This window comes from Oncorhynchus tshawytscha, linkage group LG10, assembly GCF_018296145.1.
Source record: "Oncorhynchus tshawytscha isolate Ot180627B linkage group LG10, Otsh_v2.0, whole genome shotgun sequence".
Taxonomy (NCBI): domain Eukaryota; kingdom Metazoa; phylum Chordata; class Actinopteri; order Salmoniformes; family Salmonidae; genus Oncorhynchus; species Oncorhynchus tshawytscha.
Window position 1 is genome coordinate 83277503 of NC_056438.1, and position 27885 is coordinate 83305387.

The 27885-nt window shown below is 44.5% G+C and overlaps 2 protein-coding genes across 7 annotated transcripts in view; both read right to left on the reverse strand.

Annotated features, from left to right (window-relative positions):
* Positions 1 to 464: 464 nt before the first annotated feature.
* On the reverse strand, positions 465 to 22355 carry best4 (bestrophin 4). Of its 5 annotated transcripts, none has more exons than XM_042329241.1 (11): positions 21961 to 22355; positions 13991 to 14096; positions 13711 to 13883; positions 11354 to 11448; positions 6257 to 6490; positions 5812 to 5966; positions 5484 to 5561; positions 2090 to 2242; positions 1619 to 1699; positions 1206 to 1354; positions 465 to 1112 (listed from the first exon to the last, which is right to left on the reverse strand). In XM_042329241.1, the coding sequence occupies exons 3-11, from the start codon at positions 13860 to 13862 to the stop codon at positions 911 to 913; spliced, it is 1299 nt and encodes a 432-aa protein (XP_042185175.1). In that variant the 5' UTR covers positions 13863 to 13883; positions 13991 to 14096; positions 21961 to 22355; the 3' UTR covers positions 465 to 910. The 5 variants fall into 5 exon arrangements, with proteins under 5 accessions (XP_042185175.1, XP_042185173.1, XP_042185172.1 ...); XM_042329239.1 differs by having other exon boundaries at positions 13991 to 14191; XM_042329238.1 differs by lacking the exon at positions 21961 to 22355 and having other exon boundaries at positions 13991 to 15512.
* A 980-nt stretch (positions 22356 to 23335) lies between these two features.
* Positions 23336 to 27885, reverse strand: part of ndc1 (NDC1 transmembrane nucleoporin) — a 44001-nt gene continuing 39451 nt past the window's right edge. For both annotated transcript variants that reach the window (XM_042329244.1, XM_042329243.1), the window contains exons 15-18: positions 27312 to 27375; positions 27118 to 27218; positions 25844 to 26004; positions 23336 to 23847 (exon numbers count right to left, since the gene is read on the reverse strand). In XM_042329244.1, the coding sequence (XP_042185178.1) occupies positions 23784 to 23847; positions 25844 to 26004; positions 27118 to 27218; positions 27312 to 27375 (390 nt within the window). In that variant the 3' untranslated portion in view covers positions 23336 to 23783. The remainder of the gene's footprint in view (positions 23848 to 25843; positions 26005 to 27117; positions 27219 to 27311; positions 27376 to 27885) is intronic.

Consider the following 27885-nt stretch of genomic DNA (forward strand, 5'->3'; position numbering starts at 1 on the left):
GCTAGCTTTCAATACGACAAGTTATGTTACCGTGTCGGCTTCCGTCTACCTAGTAGCCTAGCAAGCTAGCTTACACCAACCAGTTTTTACACGGCTAAAGCATCGGCAGGATGTTAACATGTTAGCTAGCCTTCTATTTTAGCATGCTAGTTAGCTAACATATTAGCTAGCCTTCTATTTTAGCATGCTAGTTAGCTAACATATTAGCTAGCCTTCTATTTTAGCATGCTAGTTAGCTAACATGTTAGCTAGCCTTCTATTTTAGCATGCTAGTTAGCTAACAACGTGTTTACATTCCATGACAGTCAATAGCTGTCGACATTTTAGTGCTTTTTATTTGCCCTTTATTTTAACAGGGTGTCCTATTGAGACCAAAAAATCCCCGCATCTTACAAATGACACAACACATTGCGTAAGAAATACACCAGAAAGTAAACAATATAAGAGAATACAAAAAAATGAAATATGAAAAACAGTCACACCTTTATTCCTTACATACATACGTATGTCAGTCTTGGCAGATTGGTTCACAACCTACAGTATATCACATTTATGTAGATAAACTCATTTAGTTCTTGAAATCAATCTACAGTGTTATATCATGGAATCAGGCTTCAAAGTTAAAAGTCATGCATCACTGGCACAGCTGTTTAATTTATTGTTTTTTATATTCTTTATGAAAAGACTAATGAATGTTTTTCAAAATCATTTTTTAATAACCAGGATTACCAGGATTACATAACCAGGATTACCAGGATTACAAACAAACAATCTAAACATGATTGTAGAAGACATTTCACATTTCACACATTTCACTCACATTTCACTCATTGACACACAGGTGCATGGAAAATGCATGAATTATCCCCCCAAAAATAAACAAAACCCATAAATGAGTTGCACAGATCTTTCAACAAGAGCTCTGCTCATTGTCATTGGCTTGGATGAGTTCCACAGCCACCTTGAACTGCCCCTCCCCTCGTTCTGTCTGAAGATGAGACACCTTCAGCTGTCTGTCTCTCACTAAAGACACATCCTTCATCTTCCTGTCCACATCACCACACTCATCCTTATAGACGAAGGGCATGGAGACGGCCTGACCAGATTCAAAGCTGCCCAAATGAATCAATGAATTAACAAACAAAGAAATGAATGAATGAACAATCAAACGCATGAACAAATGAATCACAGTCATTGTAGGCTACCTTATGTCATATGTTGAGCCCATGAAGGTAGGTCTGAGGGTCTCAGTACCAGTAGAGTAGGGGACAGAGAAGTATCTCTCCACCCAGAACTTGTCCTTCTCTGTTGGGGGCAGGTTCTGGTGCATGTCATCCACAGCCAGCATGGACACCTGGGAAGAAATGTAAGGGTGAGAAAGACAGCAACATAACCCATGAAAGACAGCAGATCTATCACTCTTTCTGGACAACACCCCAACAGTCCACAAGGTCAGACGATACTTTATCGGAGATGGTAAATGATTGGTTCAGGAAAGTGAACTGTGATTTTTCTTTTTAAACTGAAAATACAGCATTGGCACAAATGCTCAGATAATCAACTTCAGCAGTCGATGGTCATTAATGGCCTAAATTCAATTGAAGTGAGATGAACACACCTGAATATTTCGGTCAATTAGTTGGTTGGTTTCAAAGTCGTCATCGTCCTCTCCAAAAGGATTGATGATCAGTTCCCCCACCTAGGGAACAGAGAGAAGGAAGGACAGTCAAGGACATCAGCATAACCAGGGCCAAGATTTGTTCCTGACCATGTCTCAGCCAAAATAAACTCAGCCAAAATAAACTCAGCCAAAATAAACTCAGCCAAAATAAACAGAATGTACTTGACTGTACATTCTGCATAATTCAGACTGCAAACAACAATGAAAACCAATCAATCAATTAACCACCCAATCAATATTAAATAAACCAATTAACCAAACAATCAATATCCAATCAATCAACTAACCAACAAATCAACACCCAATCAATCAATTAACCAGCAAATCAACATCCAATCAATCAATTAACCAATCAATATCCAATCAATCAATTAACCAACCAATCAAATAAATCGATAAGGAACTCACCTTGAGCCAGCCTGCATAGAAGAAGAACTGAAGCAGGGTGAAGACGGGGACGTACAAATCCAGCTGGTGACCTTTATACCCCTTCTCAGGGTTCAGGAACTGCCGACTGATCAGACAGAAGCCGAAGAACGAGTACACAGCCAGGGTCACTACCTTGTGTTGAGGGACGTAATCACATCGAATTATACAGGCAGCAGTTTGGAAATTAAAAAAGGTAAAGCAGACATCCACCTCAAACAGTAGCAGGCAGTAGTTTGGTGTTATACAGGCAGTAGTTTGGTATTATACAGGCAGGCAGTAGTTTTGGTGTTATACAGGCAGTAGTTTGGTGTTATACAGGCAGGGTAGTAGTTTGGTATTATTGGTGTTATACAGACAGGCAGGCAGTAGTTTGGTATTTTGGTACAGGCAGTAGTTTGGTGTTATACAGAATTTGGTATTATACAGGGTAGTTTGGTAGTTTGGTATACAGGCAGTAGTTTGGTGTTATACAGGCAGTAGTTTGGTGTTATACAGGCAGTAGTTTGGTATTATACAGGCAGGCAGTAGTTTGGTATTATACAGGCAGGTTTGGTGTTATACAGTAGTTTGGTATTATACAGGGTAGTAGTTTGGTGTTATACAGACAGTAGTTTGGTGTTATACAGACAGTAGTTTGGTGTTATACAGGCAGTAGTTTGGTGTTATACAGGCAGTAGTTTGGTGTTATACAGGCAGTAGTTTGGTGTTATACAGGTAGTAGTTTGGTGTTATACAGGTTTGGTGTTATACAGACAGGTTTGGTGTTATACAGTAGTTTGGTGTTATACAGACAGTAGTTTGGTGTTATACAGACAGTAGTTTGGTGTTATACAGGCAGTAGTTTGGTGTTATACAGACAGTAGTTTGGTGTTATACAGACAGTAGTTTGGTGTTATACAGACAGTAGTTTGGTGTTATACAGGCAGTAGTTTGGTGTTATACAGGCAGTAGTTTGGTGTTATACAGGCAGTAGTTTGGTGTTATACAGGTAGTAGTTTGGTATTATACAGGCAGGCAGTAGTTTGGTGTTATACAGGCAGTAGTTTGGTGTTATACAGGCAGTAGTTTGGTGTTATACAGGTGTTATACAGGCAGTAGTTTGGTGTTATACAGGCAGTAGTTTGGTGTTATACAGGCAGTAGTTTGGTGTTATACAGGCAGTAGTTTGGTGTTATACAGGCAGTAGTTTGGTGTTAGACAGTAGTTTGGTGGCAGTAGTTTGGTGTTATACAGACAGTAGTTTGGTGTTATACAGGCAGTAGTTTGGTGTTAGTTTGGTGTTATACAGGCAGTAGTTTGGTGTTATACAGGCAGTAGTTTGGTGGTTACAGGCAGTAGTTTGGTGTTATACAGTAGTTTGGTGTTATACAGGCAGTAGTTTGGTGTTATACAGGCAGTAGTTTGGTGTTATACAGGCAGTAGTTTGGTGTTATACAGGCAGTAGTTTGGTGTTATACAGGCAGTAGTTTGGTGTTATACAGGCAGTAGTTTGGTGTTATACAGGCAGTAGTTTGGTGTTATACAGACAGTAGTTTGGTGTTATACAGGCAGTAGTTTGGTGTTATACAGAGTTTGGTGTTATACAGTAGTTTGGTATTATACAGGCAGTAGTTTGGTGTTATACAGGCAGTAGTTTGGTGTTATACAGGCAGTAGTTTGGTGTTATACAGGCAGTAGTTTGGTGTTATACAGGCAGTAGTTTGGTGTTATACAGACAGTAGTTTGGTGTTATACAGACAGTAGTTTGGTGTTATACAGGCAGTAGTTTGGTGTTATACAGACAGTAGTTTGGTGTTATACAGGCAGTAGTTTGGTGTTATACAGGCAGTAGTTTGGTGTTATACAGGCAGTAGTTTCTAGTAATAGCTTTAGTTTTTACAGCTGAAGATACTTTCACCATTACTGACCTCTACATGTAACAAAGGTGATTAAGTGAACCAAGCTTGGCTGATAAATAACCTTGACTGATAAATAACATTGGATGATAAATAACCTTGGCTGATGAGTAACCTTAACTGATAAATAACCTTGGCTGATAAGTAACCTTGACTGATAAATAACCTTGGCTGATAAATAACCTTGGCTGATAAATAACCTTGGCTGATAAATAACCTTGGCTGATAAATAACCTTGGCTGATAAATAACCTTGGCTGATAAATAACCTTGGCTGATAAATAACCTTGGCTGAGACCTGACGACTTGTTTTAGCTCCCTAAGCTAACCTAAGTTTAGCTCAGTGGGCTAACAGTCTTGGGGTTTGAACCTAGCCTGTAACATTTACCTGAGTGTAGACCAGAGGTTTAGGGGTTAGGGTTAGAGGTTAGGGTTACCTGAGTGTAGACCAGAGGTTTAGGGGTTAGAGGTTAGTGGTCAGACGGTAGGGTTAGCTGAGTGTAGACCAGAGGTTTAGAGGTTAGAGGTTAGGGGTCAGAGGGTAGGGTTACCTGAGTGTAGACCAGAGGTTCAGGGGTTAGAGGTTAGGGGTCAGAGGGTAGGGTTACCTGAGTGTAGACCAGAGGTTTAGGGGTTAGAGGTTAGGGGTCAGAGGGTAGGGTTACCTGAGTGTAGACCAGAGGTTTAGGGGTTAGAGGTTAGGGGTCAGAGGGTAGGGTTACCTGAGTGTAGACCAGAGGTTTAGGGGTTAGAGGTTAGGGGTCAGAGGGTAGGGTTACCTGAGTGTAGACCAGAGGTTTAGGGGTTAGAGGTTAGGGGTCAGAGGGTATGGTTACCTGAGTGTAGACCAGAGGTTTAGGGGTTAGAGGTTAGGGGTCAGAGGGTAGGGTTACCTGAGTGTAGACCAGAGGTTTAGGGGTTAGAGGGTCAGAGGGTAGGGTTACCTGAGTGTAGACCTGAGGTTTAGGGGTTAGAGGTTAGGGGTCCGAGGGTAGGGCTACCTGAGTGTAGACCAGAGGTTTAGGGGTTAGAGGTTAGGGGTCAGAGGGTAGGGTTACCTGAGTGTAGACCAGAGGTTTAGGGGTTAGAGGTTAGGTGTCAGAGGGTAGGGTTACCTGAGTGTAGACCAGAGGTTTAGGGGTTAGAGGTTAGGGGTCAGAGGGTAGGGTTACCTGAGTGTAGACCAGAGGTTTAGGGGTTAGCGGTCAGAGGGTAGGGTTACCTGAGTGTAGACCAGAGGTTTAGGGGTTAGAGGGTAGGGTTACCTGAGTGTAGACCAGAGGTTTAGGGGTTAGAGGGTAGGGTTAACTGAGTGTAGACCAGAGGTTTAGGGGTTAGAGTTTAGGGGTCAGAGGGTAGGGTTACCTGAGTGTAGACCAGAGGTTTAGGGGTTAGAGGTTAGGGGTCAGAGGGTAGGGTTACCTGAGTGTAGACCAGAGGTTTAGGGGTTAGAGTTTAGGGGTCAGAGGGTAGGGTTACCTGAGTGTAGACCAGAGGAATACTGATCCAGTCATAATGAAACAGCAGGCTGCACTTTCCTCTGTAGTTATTCAGCTCCTAGGGACAGGAGGACAAAAAGGGCTTCACGGTTAGGGCCAGGAGAGTCACCTGACCATGTGAACTGACCAGAAAGAACTCCTGGCCGTTAGGTCCTGATTTATACTATTGTCTGGATGTGCAAAGTCAGTCAAATGAAATCCTGTGGATGGAGACGGGTCCATGTCAGCAACGAGGGGGGTCTCTGACGTTTTGTCTCCTTCGGACAGTTTATAGTTCAATTCACAGTTTCACAGAGAAAAGCACTCACATCCATGAGAAGTCGTAGAGCGACGTCGTCTCTGATCCGGCCCTCCTGTCTGGCCCGTGATGCCAGGTTAGTGAACCACGTCAGAGGCATCCAGTACTTGTTGAAGTCAGAGTACAGACCATCCAGCTGGCGATGCTCCAGTGGTGTCATAAATCCTGCACCAGGAGATAAGAGGAACGATCGTCTGTAAATACAGCCTAACTCAGGCAGCCCTAAATCTGATCTCTTTTGGCCAATCAAATCTTTTGACAATAATTTGGGTAAAAGGATGAGAATTGGGCTGCCTGTGTAAACGCAGTCATAGAGATGTGTAGCCTATGCATTATCCATGGGACATGAAAGGACACGCACACACACACAACACACACACACACACACACACACACACACACACACACACACACACACACACACACACACACACACACACACACACACTCCCCACCTGCATCCACCACCTGCTCCAGGGTTGGGAACCTTCTGCGTACTCTAGTGCTGATGGATCGCAGGATGAGGACAGAGGAGAGGTTAGCATATCTCATGAGGGTGCGTCGGAGCAGCCGGCCCCTCTCGTCGAGCCCGTGGACGTTCCCTGACACCACCATCATCAGGTTATCAGGCAGGGGGAAGCTGGTGTACTGACCCCACCAACGGTTGAACGCCAGGGTTACATAGAAACCTTACAGGAAAATATGACATGCACATCAAATCAAAGATTATTGGTCAACTGCACAGTTTAGCAGGTCTTACTACAGGTGCAGCGAAATGCTTGTATTGCCAGCTCCCTCAACAGGCAAAAACATGTCCTCATAACATCCTTCATTGCAGCAGATGACTTGTTCATAACAAAACCCTGTGATATTAACAACCACTTTCATAACTAATTTTTTTGTTGGCAAGATTAGCAAACTTAGACATGTAGTTCTGAGTTCCACAAAGTGAGTGTGGAAGAGGTGAAAACATTTGTTGATATCTATAAATAAGGACAAACCACCTGGTTCCCGACAACCTGGACGGTACATTACTGAGGTTGGTAGAGGAATGCATTGTGACTCCTGTTTGCCACATCTTCAATTTAAGCCTAGAAGACGGTGTGCCCTCAGACATGGAGGGAGTCAAAGGTCATTCAGCTGCCCAAGAATAGCAGAGCAATCTCTAATGGTTCAAACAGCCGACCAATCAGAGCACCCTCTAATGGTTCAAACAGCCGACCAATCAGAGCACCCTCTAATGGTTCAAACAGCCGACCAATCAGAGCACCCTCTAATGGTTCAAACAGCCGACCAATCAGACTGTTACAAAGTGTAGGTTGAATGGGAGAGATGGCCTCCAAGGTGCTGTTTTTTATAGTTCTGAGATATCGTTTAGAGTAACCTCTCTGTCTGAGTGCATGAAATAGTATTTGAATTGCTTTTCCCAGATCCTGTTTGCAGGAAGATATCCTATGAAACCGTATAATTTGTGATTAAATCTAAATGTACAGTGGGGAAAAAAAGTAATCAAAGAAGCATTTCAAGGTCCTGGAGTGGCCTAGCCAGTCTCCAGATCTCAACTTCATAGAAAATCTTTAGAGGGAGTTGAAAGTCCGTGTTGCCCAGCAACAGCCCCAAAACATCACTGCTCTAGAGGAGATCTGCATGGAGGAATGGGCCAAAATACCAGCAACAGTGTGTGAAAACCTTGTGAACAGAAACAGAAAACGTTTGACCTCTGTCATTGCCAACAAAGGGTATATAACAAAGTATTAAGATAAACTTTTGTTATTGACCAAATACTTATTTTCCTTCATAATTTGCAAATAAATTCATAAAAAATCCTACAATGTGATTTTCTGGATTTTTTAAATCATTTTGTCTGTCATAGTTGAAGTGTACCTATGATGAAAATTACAGGCCTCTCTCATCTTTTTAAGTGGGAGAACTTGCACAATTGGTGGCTGACTAAATACTTTTTTGCCCCACTGTATGTTTGGGGTGATAACTGTGTTTGTGGAGTAAAGCATGTGTATCTGTTGGTTTGAAATAAACTTTAGTGAATATTGTTTTTTGAGACTGATTTATGTGATTAAAGAAGACTGTAGTATCCAAGAAGTGTACTTCACATGGATCTATTATGTATTTAACCGTAATGGATGGGTGGTGACTGTTGAGAATGCTAATGAATTCAGTGAATAGTTGGATATCATGAGCCCAGGCTCCTATAATGTCATCTAGAAGTCTGTAGTAGAATGTAGGTTGATGTGGGCACTTGGCCAATGCCTCTCTCTCCCATTCAGCCATGTAAATGTTTGCATATTCCGGGGCAAATTTCTTGCCCATAGCTGTTCCCTCCATCTGTAAGTAGTGCTTATCATTGAATATAAAGTCATTGTGTGTGAGGCTGATTTCTAATAATTGTAGTATTTCATTGTCTGGTCTATTGCTATCTGGATGTGCATGGAAAATATTTCTGACCGTCTGTACTCCTGTTGCTGTATTTATGTTAGTGTATCAATGTCTATAGTGAATATATATGTTTGGGAGGGAACAACTATGGGTTTGATCTTCTCAAGAAAGTGATAAGTGTCTCTGACGTAGCTGGGGTGTCTAGTCTAGAGGGTTGATATAATGATCAATATATTGGGCTATGTTGTATGTTTCGCTATTACAGTCTGATACGATTGGCCTGCCAGGAGGAACTTCATGGGGAATAGTCCAGGTATCTGGTTCTTTATGAATTTTGAAAAGTAGGTAAAACAGTCTGGGTCGTGGAGTGTCTGGTCCAAATAGAAGTTCTGGTTGTTTATTAGTGATGTTTATCATTTATCATGTGGCACTCAGCATCCTGAGGGCTGATCAGAGGGTACTGTCATGACGTTGGCCTGTGGGTAAGGTTTATGACCCCCCCTCATGAACACCTTTCTTCCCTCTCTCTCTTGACTCTACTGAAGGACTCTTGAAGAGCCTTTGTTAAACATAGAGAGTCTGAGAACATCAGAAGATGGGGGGAAAGGAACCATATTTCAGTAATCCAACCAGTTGAAAATATGTGTTGGTACTTAATGAATACGATGTCAGTTCGGTTGTCATCTGAGACATTATTACTGACGACAGGACGACATAAACTGTATCTGGGAAAGTCTACACATTCTAGTCATCAGATTCACATGGAATTGTTGTGCGATTTAAATGTTTAAATATGAAACTATTTGTGAAAAGATTAAATGTAATTTTAGCTTCCAAATGAGAGATTTGGGTTTTCATAAGGTTAGAGCTCTGCTCAATCAGTGGCCCGCCCCTGTGAAGAGACATTGGTTATAAACTATGAAACACACCCTTCTCCCTCCACTATATAAGCCCTTGACGAAAATGTAACCTCCGGTTCCGAGGACGTGAGGACGACGGTCCCACGTTGAAAAGGACTAACATGTCAACTACAGAACGAAGCCAACCTCAGCGTGAGGTATGAACTTTGAACTCTTATTCAGTACAGAAGTGATACCTCCTAGCTGTTGAGTTAGCAGCGGCCGCTGTAAACGTGGGCTAGGAAAGGACGGACGACGTATCCAATTTACCACCAGAGACATTCTTCCAAGGACAGGAAGATCTCTGTTGGCCAACATGGCCAGCATCTACGACCAACCTACCGAAGCGCAGCTCAGAGTAAATATTTATTGCATTTTCCTTTTTCCAAATGGGCGGTAATTTAGAATGCATAAGATACTGTATTTACGATAGCATGGCTTCTCCCTTTGTTCCTCAGTCTTCCCGCTCTTTCACTCAAACCCCACCCTTTGTGTAACCAGCCGTCATATCTGCTCCGTCCACCAGGGACGTTTTCTGTATGACATCATTTGTATTCTGTGTTTATGTAATTCTGTGTGATTAGTTCGGTATGTAGTAAATAAATAATTAAACCCAATTTTGTATTGCTGATTCAACTTGTTAGCCAGGGTTCGTGAAGATAACCAAGAATTTACAACTTTCAGATGAGACTGAATTAAGGTGACGATTAATATTGACTGCTATTGATGTAAAATATGACTAGGTCTTTAAGAGTTTATTCGGAAGATAACAGCTCTATAAACACTTTCGTGGTGCCCCGACTTTCTAGTTAATTACATTTACATGATTAGCTCAATCAGGTAAAATTAATTACAGGGAAAGGATGTTATAGAATAACATGTCATATCACTTAATCCGGGATAGCCAAAGACACGACAGTACTGTGGTACTCAGCATCATGAGGACGGATGAATCAGAGGGTACTGTGATACCCAGCACCATGAGGACGGATGAATCAGAGGGTACTGTGATACCCAGCATCATGAGGACGGATGAATCAGAGGGTGCTGTGATACCCAGCATCATGAGGATGGTTGAATCAGAGGGTGCTGTAATACCCAGCATCATGAGGATGGTTGAATCAGAGGGTCCTGTGATACCCAGCATCATGAGGATGGTTGAATCAGAGGGTGCTGTGATACCCAGCATCATGAGGATGGTTGAATCAGAGGGTGCTGTGATACCCAGCATCATGAGGACGGATGAATCAGAGGGTGCTGTGATACCCAGCATCATGAGGACAGATGAATCAGAGGGTGCTGTGATACCCAGCATCATGAGGACGGATGAATCAGAGGGTACTGTGATACCCAGCATCATGAGGACATTTTGAAATCAGTTTAATGATACTTGTCTGTGGATATTTTGTCTCGTATTTCAACCCACCAAAGGACCAACACCACGGACAATCGGCAGAGTAAATTCAAATATCATTTCATTTAACACTCGTGACAAACAAGGGATGTTTAGGATTTTTTTCTTTGTAAATGTGCGTGCCTTCATGTGGGGCAGAAAGGGCTGTATCAGGTGACTGACTGATCTGGTGTCTACCTGCTCAGGTGCTCATCAGTAGCTATGACAACCAGTAATGTAGCATTCTCATAGTATTCTCCCTTGAGATCATTTGGCCCAGATAAGTACAAATGTAGGATCTTAATTTGAGCCAGTTTTCTACAGCAGGAAAATAATCCTGCAGCAACAGGAAATGTGAATTATTTTGTGGATTATAATTAATGGACATTTTTCGTAAGGAAAAATCAAGTCTGAAATTTCAAAGTGGAAATTACAAACTTCAGAAGCCTTTTTAAACCTCAAATACAGTACACATTTGAAATGTCCTGTATTGCCGGAAAGTTCTCCTGCAACCGGGTGATCAAATTAAGATTCTACAGCTGTACAATAGAGCATTACAAATCCCACCTCATAGGTTTTGACTTACCCAGCACAAAGGACATTGGTATAAAGTTGACTTACCCAACACAAAGGACATTAGTATAAAGTTGACTTACCCAGCACAAAGGACATTGGTATAAAGTTGACTTACCCAACACAAAGGACATTGGTATAAAGTTGACTTACCCAGCACAAAGGACATTGGTATAAAGTTGACTTACCCAACACAAAGGACATTGGTATAAAGTTGACTTACCCAGCACAAAGGACATTGGTATAAAGTTGACTTACCCAACACAAAGGACATTGGTATAAAGTTGACTTACCCAGCACAAAGGACATTGGTATAAAGTTGGTAAACTGGTCACAGTAAAGGGCTACATTTTCAAACAACAACTGTTGTTTCTCAGTGAGGAAGAACCTGCAAAGCAATCATATATAAAACATAATTATATCCAATCCAAGACACCTGATTATTGATACCAAACATTCATTTTTCTGCTAGTAACTCCCACCCTTAAAGGTCCTGAACAGTTTTTCATGAAATTTGATGATATTTGGATGAAACCAGATCAAAGAAGAAACATGACTGTTGATCACATTTCATCATAAAGTTGGTTGTCCCCTTCCTCGTGTCAAACACTTCCTCGTGTCAAACACTTCCTCGTGTCAAACACTTCCTCGTGTCAAACACTTCCTCGTGTCAAACACTTCCTCGTGTCAAACACTTCCTCGTGTCAAACACTTCCTCGTGTCAAACACTTCCTCGTGTCAAACACTTCCTCGTGTCAAACACTTCCTCGTGTCAAACACTTCCTCATGTCAAACAGGTTGTGCAATGTAACAGCAATATTTAGACTTAGGGTTGCCACCCGTTAGATAAAATACAGAACGGTTCCATATTTCACTGAAATAATAAACATTTTGTTTTTTCGAAATGATAGTTTCAAACAAAGGCTTCTGTGTGCTATTATGTTATAATTTAGTCTGATTTGATCAAACAGCTTCATTCATTCAAACAGCACTTTCATGTCAGCAAAGCAGCGCTGTTTATGACTTCAAGCCTATCAGCCTAATGGCTGGTGTAACAAGAAATGGCTATTTAGACTTCCCTGTCCAGTCAGTCTACTAGCTCCCTGTCCACTCAGTCTACTAGCTCCCTGTCCACTCAGTCTACTAGCTCCCCGTCCACTCAGTCTACTAGCTCCCTGTCCAGTCAGTCTACTAGCTCCCTGTCCACTCAGTCTACTAAAGTCTACTAGCTCCCTGTCCACTCAGAAGCACCCCGGTTCCATAGCTTTCACTGAAATAATAAAGTCTGCTTTCCACTCAGTCTAAATGATAGCTTGTCCAGTCAGTTTGCTCCCTGTCCATCAGTCTAATGACCAAAGCTCCCTGTCCACTCAGTCTACTAGCTCCCTCTGTCCACTCAGTCTATTATGTTATAATTTAGTCCACTCAGTCTACTAGCGCCCCGTCCACTCAGTCTACTAGCTCCCTGTCCACTCAGTCTACTAGCTCCCTGTCCAGCTCAGTCTACTAGCTCCCTGTCCACTAATCATCCACTCATTCAAACAGCACTTTCATGTGTTTTGCCAGCAGCTACTAGCTCCCTGTCCACTCAGTCTACTAGCACCCCGCCACTCAGTCTACTAGCTGACTTCTCCTCACCCACTCAGCCTGTCCACTCAGTCAGCCTAATGGCTGGCTCCCCGTCCACTCAGTCTACTGTGAAATGGCTAGTCAGTCTACTAGCTCCCTGTCCACTAGTCTACTCTCCTGTCCACTCAGTCTACTAGCTCCCCGTCCACTCAGTCTACTAGCTCCCTGTCCACTCAGTCTACTAGCTCCCTGTCCACTCAGTCTACTAGCTCCCCGTCCACTCAGTCTACTAGCTCCCTGTCCACTCAGTCTACTAGCTCCCTGTCCACTCAGTCTACTAGCTCCCTGTCCACTCAGTCTACTAGCTCCCTGTCCACTCAGTCTACTAGCTCCCTGTCCACTCAGTCTACTAGCTCCCTGTCCACTCAGTCTACTAGCTCCCTGTCCAGTCTACTAGCGCCCCGTCCACAGTCTACTAGCTCCCTGTCCACTCAGTCTACTAGCACCCTACTAGCTCCCCGTCCACTCAGTCTACTAGCTCCCTGTCCACTAGCTACCTCCCTGTCCACTCAGTCTACTAGCTCCCTGTCCACTCAGTCTACTAGCTCCCTGTCCACTCAGTCTACTAGCTCCCTGCCCACTCAGTCTACTAGCTCCCTGTCCACTCAGTCTACTAGCTCCCTGTCCACTCAGTCTACTAGCGCCCTGTCCACTCAGTCTACTAGCTCCCTGTCCACTCAGTCTACTAGCTCCCTGTCCACTTAGTCTACTAGCTCCTCACCCACTCAGTCTGTCTTGTCTTGTCTTGTCTTGTTGACATGAGAGAAAAATATATTAATGAATACATTTTTCTCAATTGTTTTACATTTTTATCAGGAAAAAATATTGTGGGTGATGTTTTAGTCACTCAAAAGTTTATACACAGGAATCAGAACGACTGTTTAGGACCTTTAATGCAGTGTTGCTAAAGTCAATCTGACTTCCCGAACTGTAGCTCCCTCTGGGAAAATGTAAAGGGATTCTATTACATTCCATTCTTTATATTTACCCCCAATAAAAGACAGGCAGCTGCTCATCATACCTGTAGAAAACACTGAAGAAGCTGTACAGCAGACAGAACACCAGGAACTCTTTATACAACAGCTTGTAGATGCTTCCCCTCCACCTGAAGAGCAGCTTGGAAAACCCTCCAAACTTAGCATTGGCCACTTCTAGGGTGTAGGAGACCGTCATCGTTATGTCGTTGTGGAGAACCTGTAAAATAGACAGGGAAATTGCAGTTGTCCATTACACTTAGCTGCCATAATGTCAAATGTTAGATTTGTTTCTCCGAGCATTTTAAAGGCCATGTCCCCTCTTACCTGTAAAGACTGCTGAAACACCTGTACTCCTGTATCCAGTCACTCTGTCCCAAGAAAGATCATCACTTCCCTCTCCTCTTGTTTGAAACTTCTACTGTGTGTCATCCTGTCAGAATTCATCATCATCATCATCATGTGAGATAGAGGATGCTGATCCTCCTGAGATTTATAGGCTGGGAAACCATGTGTAAAAGAAGTGGCCTGTCGACAAAACGTGTCAAGTCAAGTTCACCTTTGGGCCCACATGAGATAAAAATTGAGGAAGTACAAACAAGCATTAAAGAACGACTGGCCCCATAAAAAAAAATAAAAAAAACATTGAATCCCTTTGAAAAACGGCCTGTGGCATCAATATGAGTCAGAAACATTTATTATCGTGTCAAAATTGACGACAAAGTGTAAATGGGATAATTTTGGTCATAAAGTCAGTCTGGTCTAAAACAGTTTGGAACCTCAGTGTGTCACAATGAGTAAATTTAGATTATAATTATGTCAGAAAATCATGCCCCTCTTTCTCCAATCTCCAAGTGCAAATCATGCCCCCCTTTCTCCAATCTCCAAGTGCAAATCATGCCCCCCTTTCTCCAAGTTCAAATCGCCCCTCCTCACACTTCTCTTCCCTTCATTGAATGGGGCTCCGTTGTCATTTCATCATGGCTGTTTGAGACTGAAAAGCCCTATTCACCATGCCTCCAGCAGGATGCACAGCCAACTATGGTTTGCCTTGCTGAAGGACCCCACTGTGCAGAATAAGTGGTTGCTAGACCATAGACGAATGGTTATTGATTCGGTTATGTATACTTCGATCATCATTATCACTGTCATAACTGATGTCAGCGAGCAATCTGCCTAACGTTAGCCTACCTTAATACAACTTGGATTTAGCTTGGAAACACGATGACATTTCAAAAGAAGATAAACAGTCACATTAGCATCCGAGGTGCATTCCATGTCGAGGCCAAAAATAAATATTTGATGCAGCTTTTGGTGGTACTAGCTCACTCATGTCTGACTACAGCAGCGTACTAACTAGCTGCAACAAACCCAAAACAACCTTGGGCCACAGCTAAACATGTCACAGTTGGTTGCATAGTGTAACAGCGTCACCGGTCTCAAACCAACCTGGAGTCACTCAGTCTATGTGAAAAGTTGTATTTAAAAATACCCGGCTTTATAAACTAGTAGGTTAATTCCCCAGCCAAGCAGATAAAACAAGTAGAGTCATCTTGGTTGTGAAGTGCATTAGCCAAAAGCCTCGTCCTTTCTTTAGAACAAAATGCAATTTACCACTTGGCTGTCTATTATATCACCCTGTCACAGGCCCTCCCAGTCAACACCACCTCCTAATACTGCCTGTTGCCGTTGTTAGAGAGATGTCCAGTTTGTAGCTGAACATGCAGCATAGAGAAGACTAGCAAAGGGGTAGCTGGGGAATGGAACAGCTACCCCTTTGAATGGGGAATGGAACCAGCCTGATCACCATATAATGTCCAGGGTATAACCTAGCCTGGTGGGAACCAGCCTGATCACTATGTTCACCATATAATGTCCAGGGTATAACCTAGCCTGGTGGGAACCAGCCTGATCACTATGTTCACCATATAATGTCCAGGGTATAACCTAGCCTGGTGGGAACCAGCCTGATCACTATGTTCACCATATAATGTCCAGGGTATAACCTAGCCTGGTGGGAACCAGCCTGATCACTATGTTCACCATATAATGCCCAGGGTATAACGTAGCCTGGTGGGAACCAGCCTGATCACCATATAATGTCCAGGGTATAATCTAGCCTGGTGGGAACCAGCCTGATCACTATATAATGTCCAGGGTATAACCTAGCCTGGTGGGAACCAGCCTGATCACTATATAATGTCCAGGGTATAACCTAGCCTGGTGGGAACCAGCCTGATCACTCTATAATGTCCAGGGTATAACCTAGCCTGTTGGGAACCAGCCCGATCACTATATAATGTCCAGGGTATAACCTAGCCTGTTGGGAACCAGCCTGATCACCATATAATGTCCAGGGTGTAACCTAGCCTGGTGGGAACCAGCCTGATCACCATATAATGTCCAGGGTATAACCTAGCCTGGTGGGAACCAGCCTGATCACCATATAATGTCCAGGGTATAACCTAGCCTGGTGGGAACCAGCCTGATCACCATATAATGTCCAGGGTATAACCTAGCCTGGTGGGAACCAGCCTGATCACCATATAATGTCCAGGGTATAACGTAGCCTGATGAAACCAGCCTGATCACCATATAATGTCCAGGGTATAACCTAGCCTGGTGGGAACCAGCCTGATCACTATGTTCACCATATAATGTCCAGGGTATAACCTAGCCTGGTGGGAACCAGTCTGATCACCATATAATGTCCAGGGTATAACCTAGCCTGGTGGGAACCAGCCTGATCACCATATAATGTCCAGGGTATAACCTAGTCTGGTGGGAACCAGCCTGATCACCATATAATGTCCAGGGTATAACCTAGCCTGGTGGGAACCAGCCTGATCACTGTGTTCACCATATAATGTCCAGGGTATAACCTAGCCTGGTGGGAACCAGCCTGATCACCATATAATGTCCAGGGTATAACCTAGCCTGGTGGGAACCAGCCTGATCACCATATAATGTCCAGGGTATAACCTAGCCTGGTGGAACCAGCCTGATCACCATATAATGTCCAGGGTATAACCTAGCCTGATGAAACCAGCCTGATCACCATATAACGTCCAGGGTATAACCTAGCCTGGTGGAACCAGCCTGATCACCATATAATGTCCAGGGTATAACCTAGCCTGATAAAACCAGCCTGATCACCATATAATGTCCAGGGTATAACCTAGCCTGGTGGGAACCAGCCTGATCACCATATAATGTCCAGGGTATAACCTAGCCTGGTGGGAACCAGCCTGATCTCCATATAATGTCCAGGGTATAACCAGCCTGATCTCCATATAATGTCCAGGGTATTACCTAGCCTGGTTTGAACCAGCCTGATCACCATATAATGTCCAGGGTATAACCTAGCCTGGTGGGAACCCAGCATGATCTCCATATAATGTCCAGGGTATAACCAGCCTGATCTCTATATAATGTCCAGGGTATAACCTAGCCTGGTGGGTACCAGCCTGATCACCATATAATGTCCAGGGTATAACCTAGCCTGGTGGGAACCAGCCTGATCACCATATAATGTCCAGGGTATAACCTAGCCTGGTGGGAACCAGCCTGATCACCATATAATGTCCAGGGTATTACCTAGCCTGGTGGGAACCAGCCTGATCACCATATAATGTCCAGGGTATAACCTAGCCTGGTGGGAACCAGCCTGATCACTGTGCTCACCATCTATCCCTGGCACCAGACATCAGTGGGCCCAGGCGTTACGAGGACCACCTCTCCCTACATCAAAAAGCCTTTAACTCAATTTGGCATGAGGGTCTGCTGTACACATTGATGAAAAGCATTGTCCGGGGGGAAACACACGACATTATAAAATCCATGTACACAAACAACAAGTGTATAGTTAAAATTTGCAATAAAAACACACACATTTCTTTCCTCAGGGCCGTGGGGTGAGACAGGGATGCAGCTTAAGCCCCACCCTCTGCAACATATATATCAACAAATTGGCGAGGGCACCAGAACAGTCTGCAGCACCCGGCCTCACCCTATTGGACTCAGAAATAATTAAATGTCTACTGTTTATCTGGTGCTTCTGTCACCAACCAAGGAGGGCCTACAGCAGCACCTAGATCTTCTGCACATAAAAACTGGGGTGTAGATTATATGACAGGAAAACTGGGGTGTAGATTATATGACAGGAAAACTGGGATTAGATTATATGACAGGAAAACTGGGGTTAGATTATATGACAGGAAAACTGGGGTTAGTTTATATGACAGGAAAACTGGGGTTAGATTATATGACAGGAAAACTGGGGTTAGATTATATGACAGGAAAACTGGGGTTAGTTTATATGACAGGAAAACTGGGGTGTAGATTATATGACAGGAAAACTGGGGTTAGATTATATGACAGGAAAACTGGGGTTAGATTATATGACAGGAAAACTGGGGTCTTAGATTGTATGACAGGAAAGCTGGGGTTTTAGATTATTTTAAAGGACATTTTTAAAAGGTTTCTAATTTTCACGTAAAAATGTCAGACTTGATTTGCCCTAGCAAAAAATTTATCAACCTCTACAAAAATACCCATTGATTATAATCAGCATAATAATGACCACTTCCTGTATTTAGGGGGTGTGTAGAGTGATATGTAATCTTATTGGTGAGTGTGTGTGTGTGGGTGGGGGTGTGGGAAGTGTGGGTGTGTGTATACTGTGTTACTGTGTAGTCAAGACATGGATCTTGGCGAGTGTGAACAGAGACAAGAGGAGAGGCGAGGCATCTTGTGTGTGTGTGTGTGTGTGTGTGTGTGTGTGTGTACACAGACAGAGGAGGAAGGTTTTTCTGAGAACTCTGGGGTGATCTCATTCTAGAACAATGTGAGCTGCTACATCCTGTTTCTCCCTCAATTCGAGGGGCTTTATTGGGAAACACACGTTTACATTGTCATGGGAACCACACGTTTACATTGTCATGGGAACCACACGTTTACATTGTCATGGGAACCACACGTTTACATTGTCATGGGAAACACACGTTTACATTGTCATGGGAACCACACGTTTACATTGTCATGGGAACCACACGTTTACATTGTCATGGGAAACACACGTTTACATTGTCATGGGAAACACACGTTTACATTGTCATGGGAAACACACATTTACATTGTCATGGGAACCACACGTTTACATTGTCATGGGAAACACACGTTTACATTGTCATGGGAAACACACGTTTACATTGTCATGGGAAACACGTTTACATTGCCATGGGAAACACACGAAACACACGTTTACATTGTCATGGGAACCACATGTTTACATTGTCATGGGAACCACATGTTTACATTGTCGTGGGAAACACACGTTTACATTGTCGTGGGAAACACACGTTTACATTGTCATGGGAAACACACATTTACATTGTCATGGGAAACACACATTTACATTGTCATGGGAAACACACATTTACATTGTCATGGGAACCACACGTTTACATTGTCATGGGAACCACACATTTACATTGTCATGGGAAACACACGTTTACATTGTCATGGGAAACACGTTTACATTGCCATGGGAAACACACGAAACACACGTTTACATTGTCATGGGAACCACATGTTTACATTGTCATGGGAACCACATGTTTACATTGTCGTGGGAAACACACGTTTACATTGCCGTGGAAACACACGTTTACATTGTCATGGGAAACACACGTTTACATTGTCATGGGAAACACACATTTACATTGTATTGGGAAACACACATTTACATTGTCATGGGAAACACACATTTACATTGTCATGGGAACCACACGTTTACATTGTCATGGGAAACACACGTTTACATTGTCATGGGAAACACACATTTACATTGTCATGGGAACCACACGTTTACATTGTCATGGGAAACACACGTTTACATTGTCATGGGAAACACACGTTTACATTGCCATGGGAAACACACGAAACACACGTTTACATTGTCATGGGAACCACATGTTTACATTGTCATGGGAAACACATGTTTACATTGTCATGGGAAACACACGTTTACATTGCCGTGGGAAACACACGTTTACATTGCCGTGGAAACACACGTTTACATTGCCGTGGAAACACACGTTTACATTGCCGTGGAAACACACGTTTACATTGTCATGGGAAACACACGTTTACATTGTCATGGGAAACACACATTTACATTGTATTGGGAAACACACATTTACATTGTCATGGGAAACACACATTTACATTGCCGTGGAAACACACGTTTACATTGTCATGGGAAACACACGTTTACATTGTCATGGGAAACACACGTTTACAAAACACACGTTTACATTGTCATGGGAAACACACATTTACATTGCCGTGGAAACACACGTTTACATTGCCGTGGAAACACACGTTTACATTGCCGTGGAAACACACGTTTACATTGCCGTGGAAACACACGTTTACATTGTCATGGGAAACACACGTTTACATTGTCATGGGAAACACACGTTTACATTGCCGTGGGAAACACACGTTTACATTGCCGTGGAAACACACGTTTACATTGCCGTGGAAACACACGTTTACATTGTCATGGGAAACACACGTTTACATTGCCGTGGAAACACACGTTTACATTGTCATGGGAAACACACGTTTACATTGCCGTGGAAACACACGTTTACATTGCCGTGGAAACACACGTTTACATTGCCGTGGAAACACACGTTTACATTGCCGTGGAAACACACGTTTACATTGCCATGGGAAACACACGTTTACATTGTCATGGGAAACACACGTTTACATTGCCGTGGGAAACACACGTTTACATTGCCGTGGAAACACACGTTTACATTGCCGTGGAAACACACATTTACATTGCCGTGGAAACACGTTTACATTGCCAAAGCAAGTGAAATGAACAAGAAACAAAAGTGAGAAGAAACTAAAAACAACATCAAATGTCCAGTAAACATGACATCATGAAGGATTCACAAGGATAATAACGCTTCATATTATCAGCTGTGTACAGTGTTTTTAAGATTCACAAGGATAACGATGCTTCAAATAGTATATTATCAACTGTGTACAGTGTTTTTAACTTTTAACTATGTGTAAATAGTAGTATGACTAGTAGGTGAAGATAAGTAATCAGATGAATATAGGTTTTATTTACAGTGTTGTCTCACTGGTTGACCACCTCTTGTGGCAACAGCTCATCCATCTTGCTGCTGTGACGGTACACTGGTATTTCACCCAGTAGATCTGGGAGTTTGTCAAAAATGGGTTTGTTTTCAAATTCGTTGTGGATCTGTGTAATCTGGGGGAAATATGTGTCTCTATTTTGGTCATACATTTGGCAGGAGGTTATGAAGTGCAGCTCAGTTTCCACCTCATTTTGTGGGCAGTGAGCACATAGCCTGTCTTCTCCTGAGAGCCAGGTCTGCCTACGGCAGCCTTTCTCAATAGCAAGGCTATGCTCACTGAGTCTGTACATCTTAATTTTTGGTCAGTCACAGTGGTCAGGTGTTCAGCCACTGTGTACTCTCTGTTTAGGGCCAAATAGCATTCTAATTTGCTCTGTTCTTTGGTTGATTATTTCCAATGTGTCAAGTGGTTATCTTTTTGCTTTCTCATGATTTCATTGGGTCTAATTGTGTTGCTGTCCTGGGGCTCTGTGGGGTGTGTTTGTGTTTGTGAACAGAGCCCCAGGACCAGCTTGCTTAGGGGACTCTTCTCCAGGTTCATCTCTCTGTAGTTGAGGGCTTTGTTATGGTCATTTACCATCATGAAAGGTTGCACCCTCCTAGGCCATATCATCTCAAGGGAATTTGCATTTTTGTACCAACAATAAGGTTTGACCAATTTAGCTGCGGAACCCCTAACTAGACTAGATTTATACACTCTTCATTACATCTGAATGGGCTGAATATTAGAGAGACATAAATTAACAAGGACATCATCTCCTGCTTTACCAAATGGTTACAAGTACTTCACAATAACTGAAGTTAGATGTTACTTAACCTCCCTGGGATTTGTGGGACGCGTCCCACTTGGCCAAAAGCCAGAGAAAATGCTGAGCGTCAAATTCAAATAAATAACTATAAAAATCAGACTTTCATTAAAACACACATGTAACAAATTAAAGCTACACGTGTTGTGAATCCAGCCACCATGCCAGATTTCAAAAAGGCTTTTCGGCGAAAACAAACGATGCCATTATCTGAGGATAGCACCCCTGTAAACAAAGAGAGAAAACATATTTCAACCCTGCAGGCGCGACACAAAACGCAGAAATAAAAATATAAATCATGCCTTACCTTTGACGAGCTTCTTCTGTTGGCACTCCATTATGTCCCATAAACATCACATATGGTCCTTTTGTCCGATTAATTCTGTTGATACATATCCAAAATGCCCATTTATTTAAAACGCCCTCCGATTTGACACACTGAACTCTATCAGAGAAGTAGTTGGTGAACCAGGCGAGGCACCACCTCCACCTCAAGTTGACTAGAGTAATGTATTCAGTATAGGTACCAAACAGGATAACACAGTTTAGACCTGACTATACTCCTAATGGCCTAGTTCACTCAGTACCACAGAGAACACAGTTTAGACCCGACTATAATCCTAGTGGCCTAGTTCACTAGGTACCAAACAGGAGAACACAGTTTGGATGGTGCAGTATATTGGACCCTAGACAGAGAACTGGCTTTGGTCTCTACTGGCTCGATTTAAGAGTTCTCTAGATGGTGCAGTATATTGTTGTCATGGTTCTTCCTGGCACCAGAGGGCAGCAGAGACCGCCCTAGAGACTTTTATTGGACTGTCTTAGTATTTTTAGGATTATGTCCCTGCTAAAAGAGGTGTGTTGACTTTTGATTCAGTTGTTTTCTGTGTGTGGTATTTTCAAACGTAGTAGTGGCTGCATCATGTTATGGGTCTGCTTGTCATTGTTAAGGACTAAGGAGGTTTTCAGGATAAAAAAAATGTATGGAATGGAGCTAAGCACAGGCAGAAACTGAGAGGAAAACCTGGTTCATTCGGCTTTCCACCAGACACTGGGAGATGAATTCATGTTGAATAGAACATACATGAATAGATTAACGGTAGCCTGAACAAGGGTTCCTATGGTTAGAACCCATTACAGGGGAACCCCAGACATTTTTTAGAGAATAGATCTAAAGGGGGTGATCTGGGAAGACACCTGTCACGAGGGAGATCTTTGCGACCTTTCTGCATGGTTTGTCATGTAGACCATGAAATCTAAACATACTGTAGATGGTTGACAAACTGAATGTAGACTATTATGAAATATGCCTCATGTTGAGGTGCCCCACTTAGATGTTGAGGGAAATTAAAGCATGTTACCTACATTAAGACCTAAACCATGTAGCAGTAAGTAGTAGCCTGGTGTAGTGATAGCAACACACAATGTTTTCATAATTCACTGTGTTTCAGCAGTCAGCAGTATTCTTCTTTTGGCGAGTTCAATATCCCTTCAAGGAATCAGCCGTACACATATTTCAGAGTCGGGTTTTCTCCTGCGACATACTACAGTAGTGGAACCGTCACAGGGGGTGTTGAGGATTACGCTGCCCTGTACCTGGCGTGGCCTTTGTGGCAGCGCCCTCTGCTGGGGAAAACACTTCTCTACAGATGTATATGCATGAACCAACATGAGACCCAAGGCATCTTTTTACAAAACATTTTATTCATTCCCTATGTAGTCATCGATCATACGTGAACTCAGGTTGCTGGAGGCGACTTTTCAAAGACTTCCTAGACGTGTGTCGCCATCCCGTTCATTTCAGTTAAAGCAGAAAACAACAAAGCAATTTGTCAGATGGACAAAAACATTATTGACGAGCTCATTACAAAATGTATAGTACAAAACAAAAACCAACTAACAAGAACTTGGAAGCAACCTCGTTTCCTACGAACAGTAGTCTAGGCAACCAATTCAAATTTGGCACTTTCAAGATCTTTCAATAGGAAGCACAGCCACACACACACACACACACACACACACACACACACACACACACACACACACACACACACACAATATCAACTCAGTCACACTACCATTGTCATCAGCTAAGTGACAGACACAGTCCTGGGCATGTCGCTCACGCCTTCACTCTTTATACTCCAGGAAGTGCTGCAGTCTCTTCCGGTGCTCGGCAGACATCTGGACAGCGCTGGAAACCAGGGACACACAAATCAGACAATCAAATCCGTGTTTGCAGGACTAGGACAAAGATAAACTTTCAAACTAAGCTTCACATCCACAACGGCAAAACATGATTACACCTATTTTATAGCAGTAGTAGATGACCTGACCAAATTCATTGTGGGACCAAAACATTACAAAGTAAAGTGTTGTGGTGCAATTGAGCGTTCGGCTTCAACCTCAGTGTGCTCAACAGCCAGCCCCCATATTACCGTATCTCTCAGGTCCAGCCCCCCCCATATTACCGTATCTCTCAGGTCCAGCCCCCCCCATATTACCACATCTCTCAGGTCCAGCCCCCATATTACCCCCCACATCTCTCAGGTCCAGCCCCCATATTACCACATCTCTCAGGTCCAGCCCCCATATTACCACATCTCTCAGGTCCAGCCCCCATATTACCACATCTCTCAGGTCCAGCCCCCCATATTACCACATCTCTCAGGTCCAGCCCCCATATTACCATCTCTCTCAGGTCCAGCCCCCATATTACCATCTCTCTCAGGTCCAGCCCCCATATTACCACATCTCTCAGGTCCAACCCCCATATTACCACATCTCTCAGGTCCAGCCCCCATATTACCACATCTCTCAGGGCCAGCCCCCATATTACCATCTCTCTCAGGTCCAGCCCCCATATTACCACATCTCTCAGGTCCAGCCCCCATATTACCACATCTCTCAGGTCCAGCCCCCATATTACCACATCTCTCAGGTCCAGCCCCCCATATTACCGTATCTCTCAGGTCCAGCCCCCCATATTACCGTATCTCTCAGGTCCAGCCCCCCATATTACCGTATCACTCAGGTCCAGCCCCCCATATTACCGTATCTCTCATCCAGCCCCCATATTACCGTATCTCTCAGGTCCAGCCCCCCATATTACCGTATCTCTCAGGTCCAGCCCCCCATATTACCGTATCTCTCAGGTCCAGCCCCCCATATTACCGTATCTCTCAGGTCCAGCCCCCCCATATTACCACATCTCTCACGTCCAGCCCCCCCCCATATTACCACATCTCTCAGGGCCAGCCCCCATATTAAAGGATCTCAGGTCCAGCCCCCCATATTACCGTATCTCTCAGGTCCAGCCCCCCATAGTACCGTATCTCTCAGGTCCAGCCCCCCATATTACCGTATCTCTCAGGTCCAGCCCCCCCATATTACCGTATCTCTCAGGTCCAGCCCCCCCCATATTACCACATCACTCAGGTCCAGCCCCCCATATTACCACATATTACCGTATCATTAAAGGTCCAGGTCCAGCCCCCCCATATTACCGTATCACTCAGGTCCAGCCCCCCATATTACCGTATCTCTCAGGTCCAGCCCCCCCCATATTACCGTATCTCTCAGGTCCAGCCCCCCATATTACCGTATCTCTCAGGTCCAGCCCCCCATATTACCGTATCTCTCAGGTCCAGCCCCCCCCATATTACCGTATCTCTCAGGTCCAGCCCCCCCCATATTACCGTATCTCTCAGGTCCAGCCCCCCATATTACCGTATCTCTCAGGTCCAGCCCCCCATATTACCGTATCTCTCAGGTCCAGCCCCCCCCATATTACCGTATCTCTCAGGTCCAGCCCCCCATATTACCGTATCTCTCAGGTCCAGCCCCCCCATATTACCGTATCTCTCAGGTCCAGCCCCCCATATTACCACATCTCTCAGGTCCAGCCCCCCCCCCATATTACCGTATCACTCAGGTCCAGCCCCCCCCTCTCAGGTCCAGCCCCCCCCATATTACCGTATCACTCAGGTCCAGCCCCCCATATTACCGTATCTCTCAGGTCCAGCCCCCCATATTACCGTATCTCCAGGTCCGGCCCCCCCCATATTACCGTATCTCTCAGGTCCAGCCCCCATATTACCGTATCTCTCAGGTCCGGCCCCCCATATTACCGTATCTTTTAGGTCCAGGACCGCATTAAAGTGGTGTTTAACTACATCTGCTATTCTTACTGGAGGTGTCCTCCGAAGGTGGCTGTGATCCTGTAGACAGAAGTCTTCAGGGTGGATCGCAGGGCAAAGCGGAGCGTCTTGTAACTGTCATCTCCCATACTGCAGGAACAGTGACCTGGTTTAGAGGAGGTATGGGGGAGCTTGAAGTGACGATCCACAGCCTGGAGGAGAGGGGGTGAGGAGAGGAGAAACAGGGGGTGAGGAGAGGAGAGACAGGGGGTGAGGAGAAACAGGGGGTGAGGAGAAACAGGGGGTGAGGAGAAACAGGGGGTGAGGAGAAACAGGGGGTGAGGAGAGAGAGGGGAGGAGGAGAAACAGGGGAGGAGAGGAGAAACAGGGGGTGAGGAGAGAGAGGGGGTGAGGAGAGACAGGGGTGAGGAGAAACAGGGGGTGAGGAGAAACAGGGGTGAGGAGAAAGAGGGGGTGAGGAGAGACAGGGGGTGAGGAGAAACAGGGGTGAGGAGAAACAGGGGGTGAGGAGAAACAGGGGGTGAGGAGAAACAGGGGGTGAGGAGAGAGAGGGGGTGAGGAGAAACAGGGGGTGAGGAGAAACAGGGGGTGAGGAGAGAGAGGGGGTGAGGAGAGACAGGGGGTGAGGAGAAACAGGGGGTGAGGAGAGAACAGGGGGTGAGGAGAGAGAGGGGGTGAGGAGAGACAGGGGGTGAGGAGAGACAGGGGGTGAGGAGAGAGAGGGGGTGAGGAGAGAGAGGGGGTGAGGAGAGAGAGGGGGTGAGGAGAGAGGGGGGGGGAGGAGAGACAGGGGGGTGAGGAGAGACAGGGGGTGAGGAGAGAGAGGGGGGTGAGGAGAGAGAGGGGTGAGGAGAGAGAGGGGGTGAGGAGAGAGAGGGGGTGAGGAGAGAGAGGGGGTGAGGAGAGAGAGGGGGTGAGGAGAGAGAGGGGGTGAGGAGAGAGAGGGGGTGAGGAGAGAGAGGGGGTGAGGAGAGAGAGGGGGTGAGGAGAGAGAGGGGGGTGAGGAGAGAGAGGGGGTGAGGAGAGAGAGGGGTGAGGAGAGAGAGGGGGTGAGGAGAGAGGGGGGTGAGGAGAGGGAGGGAAAGAAGACAGTCAGGCACTAAGCAGTCTTGGTATGGATGGATTTGTGCTAACTAATATGTTGATCCCCCCCCCATAAAAAAATCAAATAATTTAGTGAAACATTACAAGCTAAGAATAGGTCAGCGAGAAGCAGCAAATACTGTACCATTATTAGATTCATTTTAAGTGAAAAGTACGCAGGTCTGAAGCTGTCAAATTAAAATTAACTTCACATGTCTAACCTCCTGTAACAGCAGTAGGGTACTGAGGATGGTAGGCAGGGTGGTCTGAACTATTCCATACTGGTCCTCAGAGAAGGACGCTGCCACCAGGTGAGACAGACCTACAGGAGGGAGAAGATTAGGCTACAATATAAATCTTGACAAAATGTGAAAATCTGTTGTTTTCTGCAAAAATCTGATGAAGAATGCAAGACCTTGCAGAGCCCATATGTGAACCTGGCTGTCAGCAAACAGGGCCTGACTGGAGGCTTCTGGCAGCTGCAGGGAGAGACAACAATGAGTGAGGAAACTCTACTGAAATCATACGGTGTTATAGCCACGGCTAACTGGGCCTTCAGCAATCATACGGTGTTATAGCCACGGCTAACTGGTCCTTCAGCAATCATACGGTGTTATAGCCACGGCTAACTGGGCCTTCAGCAATCATACGGTGTTATAGCCACGGCTAACTGGGCCTTCAGCAATCATACGGTGTTATAGCCACGGCTAACTGGGCCTTCAGCAATCATACGGTGTTATAGCCACGGCTAACTGGGCCTTCAGCAATCATACGGTGTTATAGCCACGGCTAACTGGGCCTTCAGCAATCATACGGTGTTATAGCCACGGCTAACTGGTCCTTCAGCAATCATACGGTGTTATAGCCACGGCTAACTGGGCCTTCAGCAATCATACGGTGTTATAGCCACGGCTAACTGGTCCTTCAGCAATCATACGGTGTTATAGCCACGGCTAACTGGTCCTTCAGCAATCATACGGTGTTATAGC

Excerpts from the sequence above, each read along its gene's own strand:
- best4 (XM_042329241.1), bottom strand. The coding sequence starts at position 13,862 with ATGACGGTCTCCTACACCCTAGAAGTGGCCAATGCTAAGTTTGGAGGG. Across the intron at positions 2,243-5,483 it reads TTCCTCTGGTCTACACTCAG|GTAGTGACCCTGGCTGTGTA; the intron begins GTAACCCTACCC and ends CCTCAACACAAG. Across the intron at positions 1,700-2,089 it reads TCTATGCAGGCTGGCTCAAG|GTGGGGGAACTGATCATCAA; the intron begins GTGAGTTCCTTA and ends TCTGTTCCCTAG.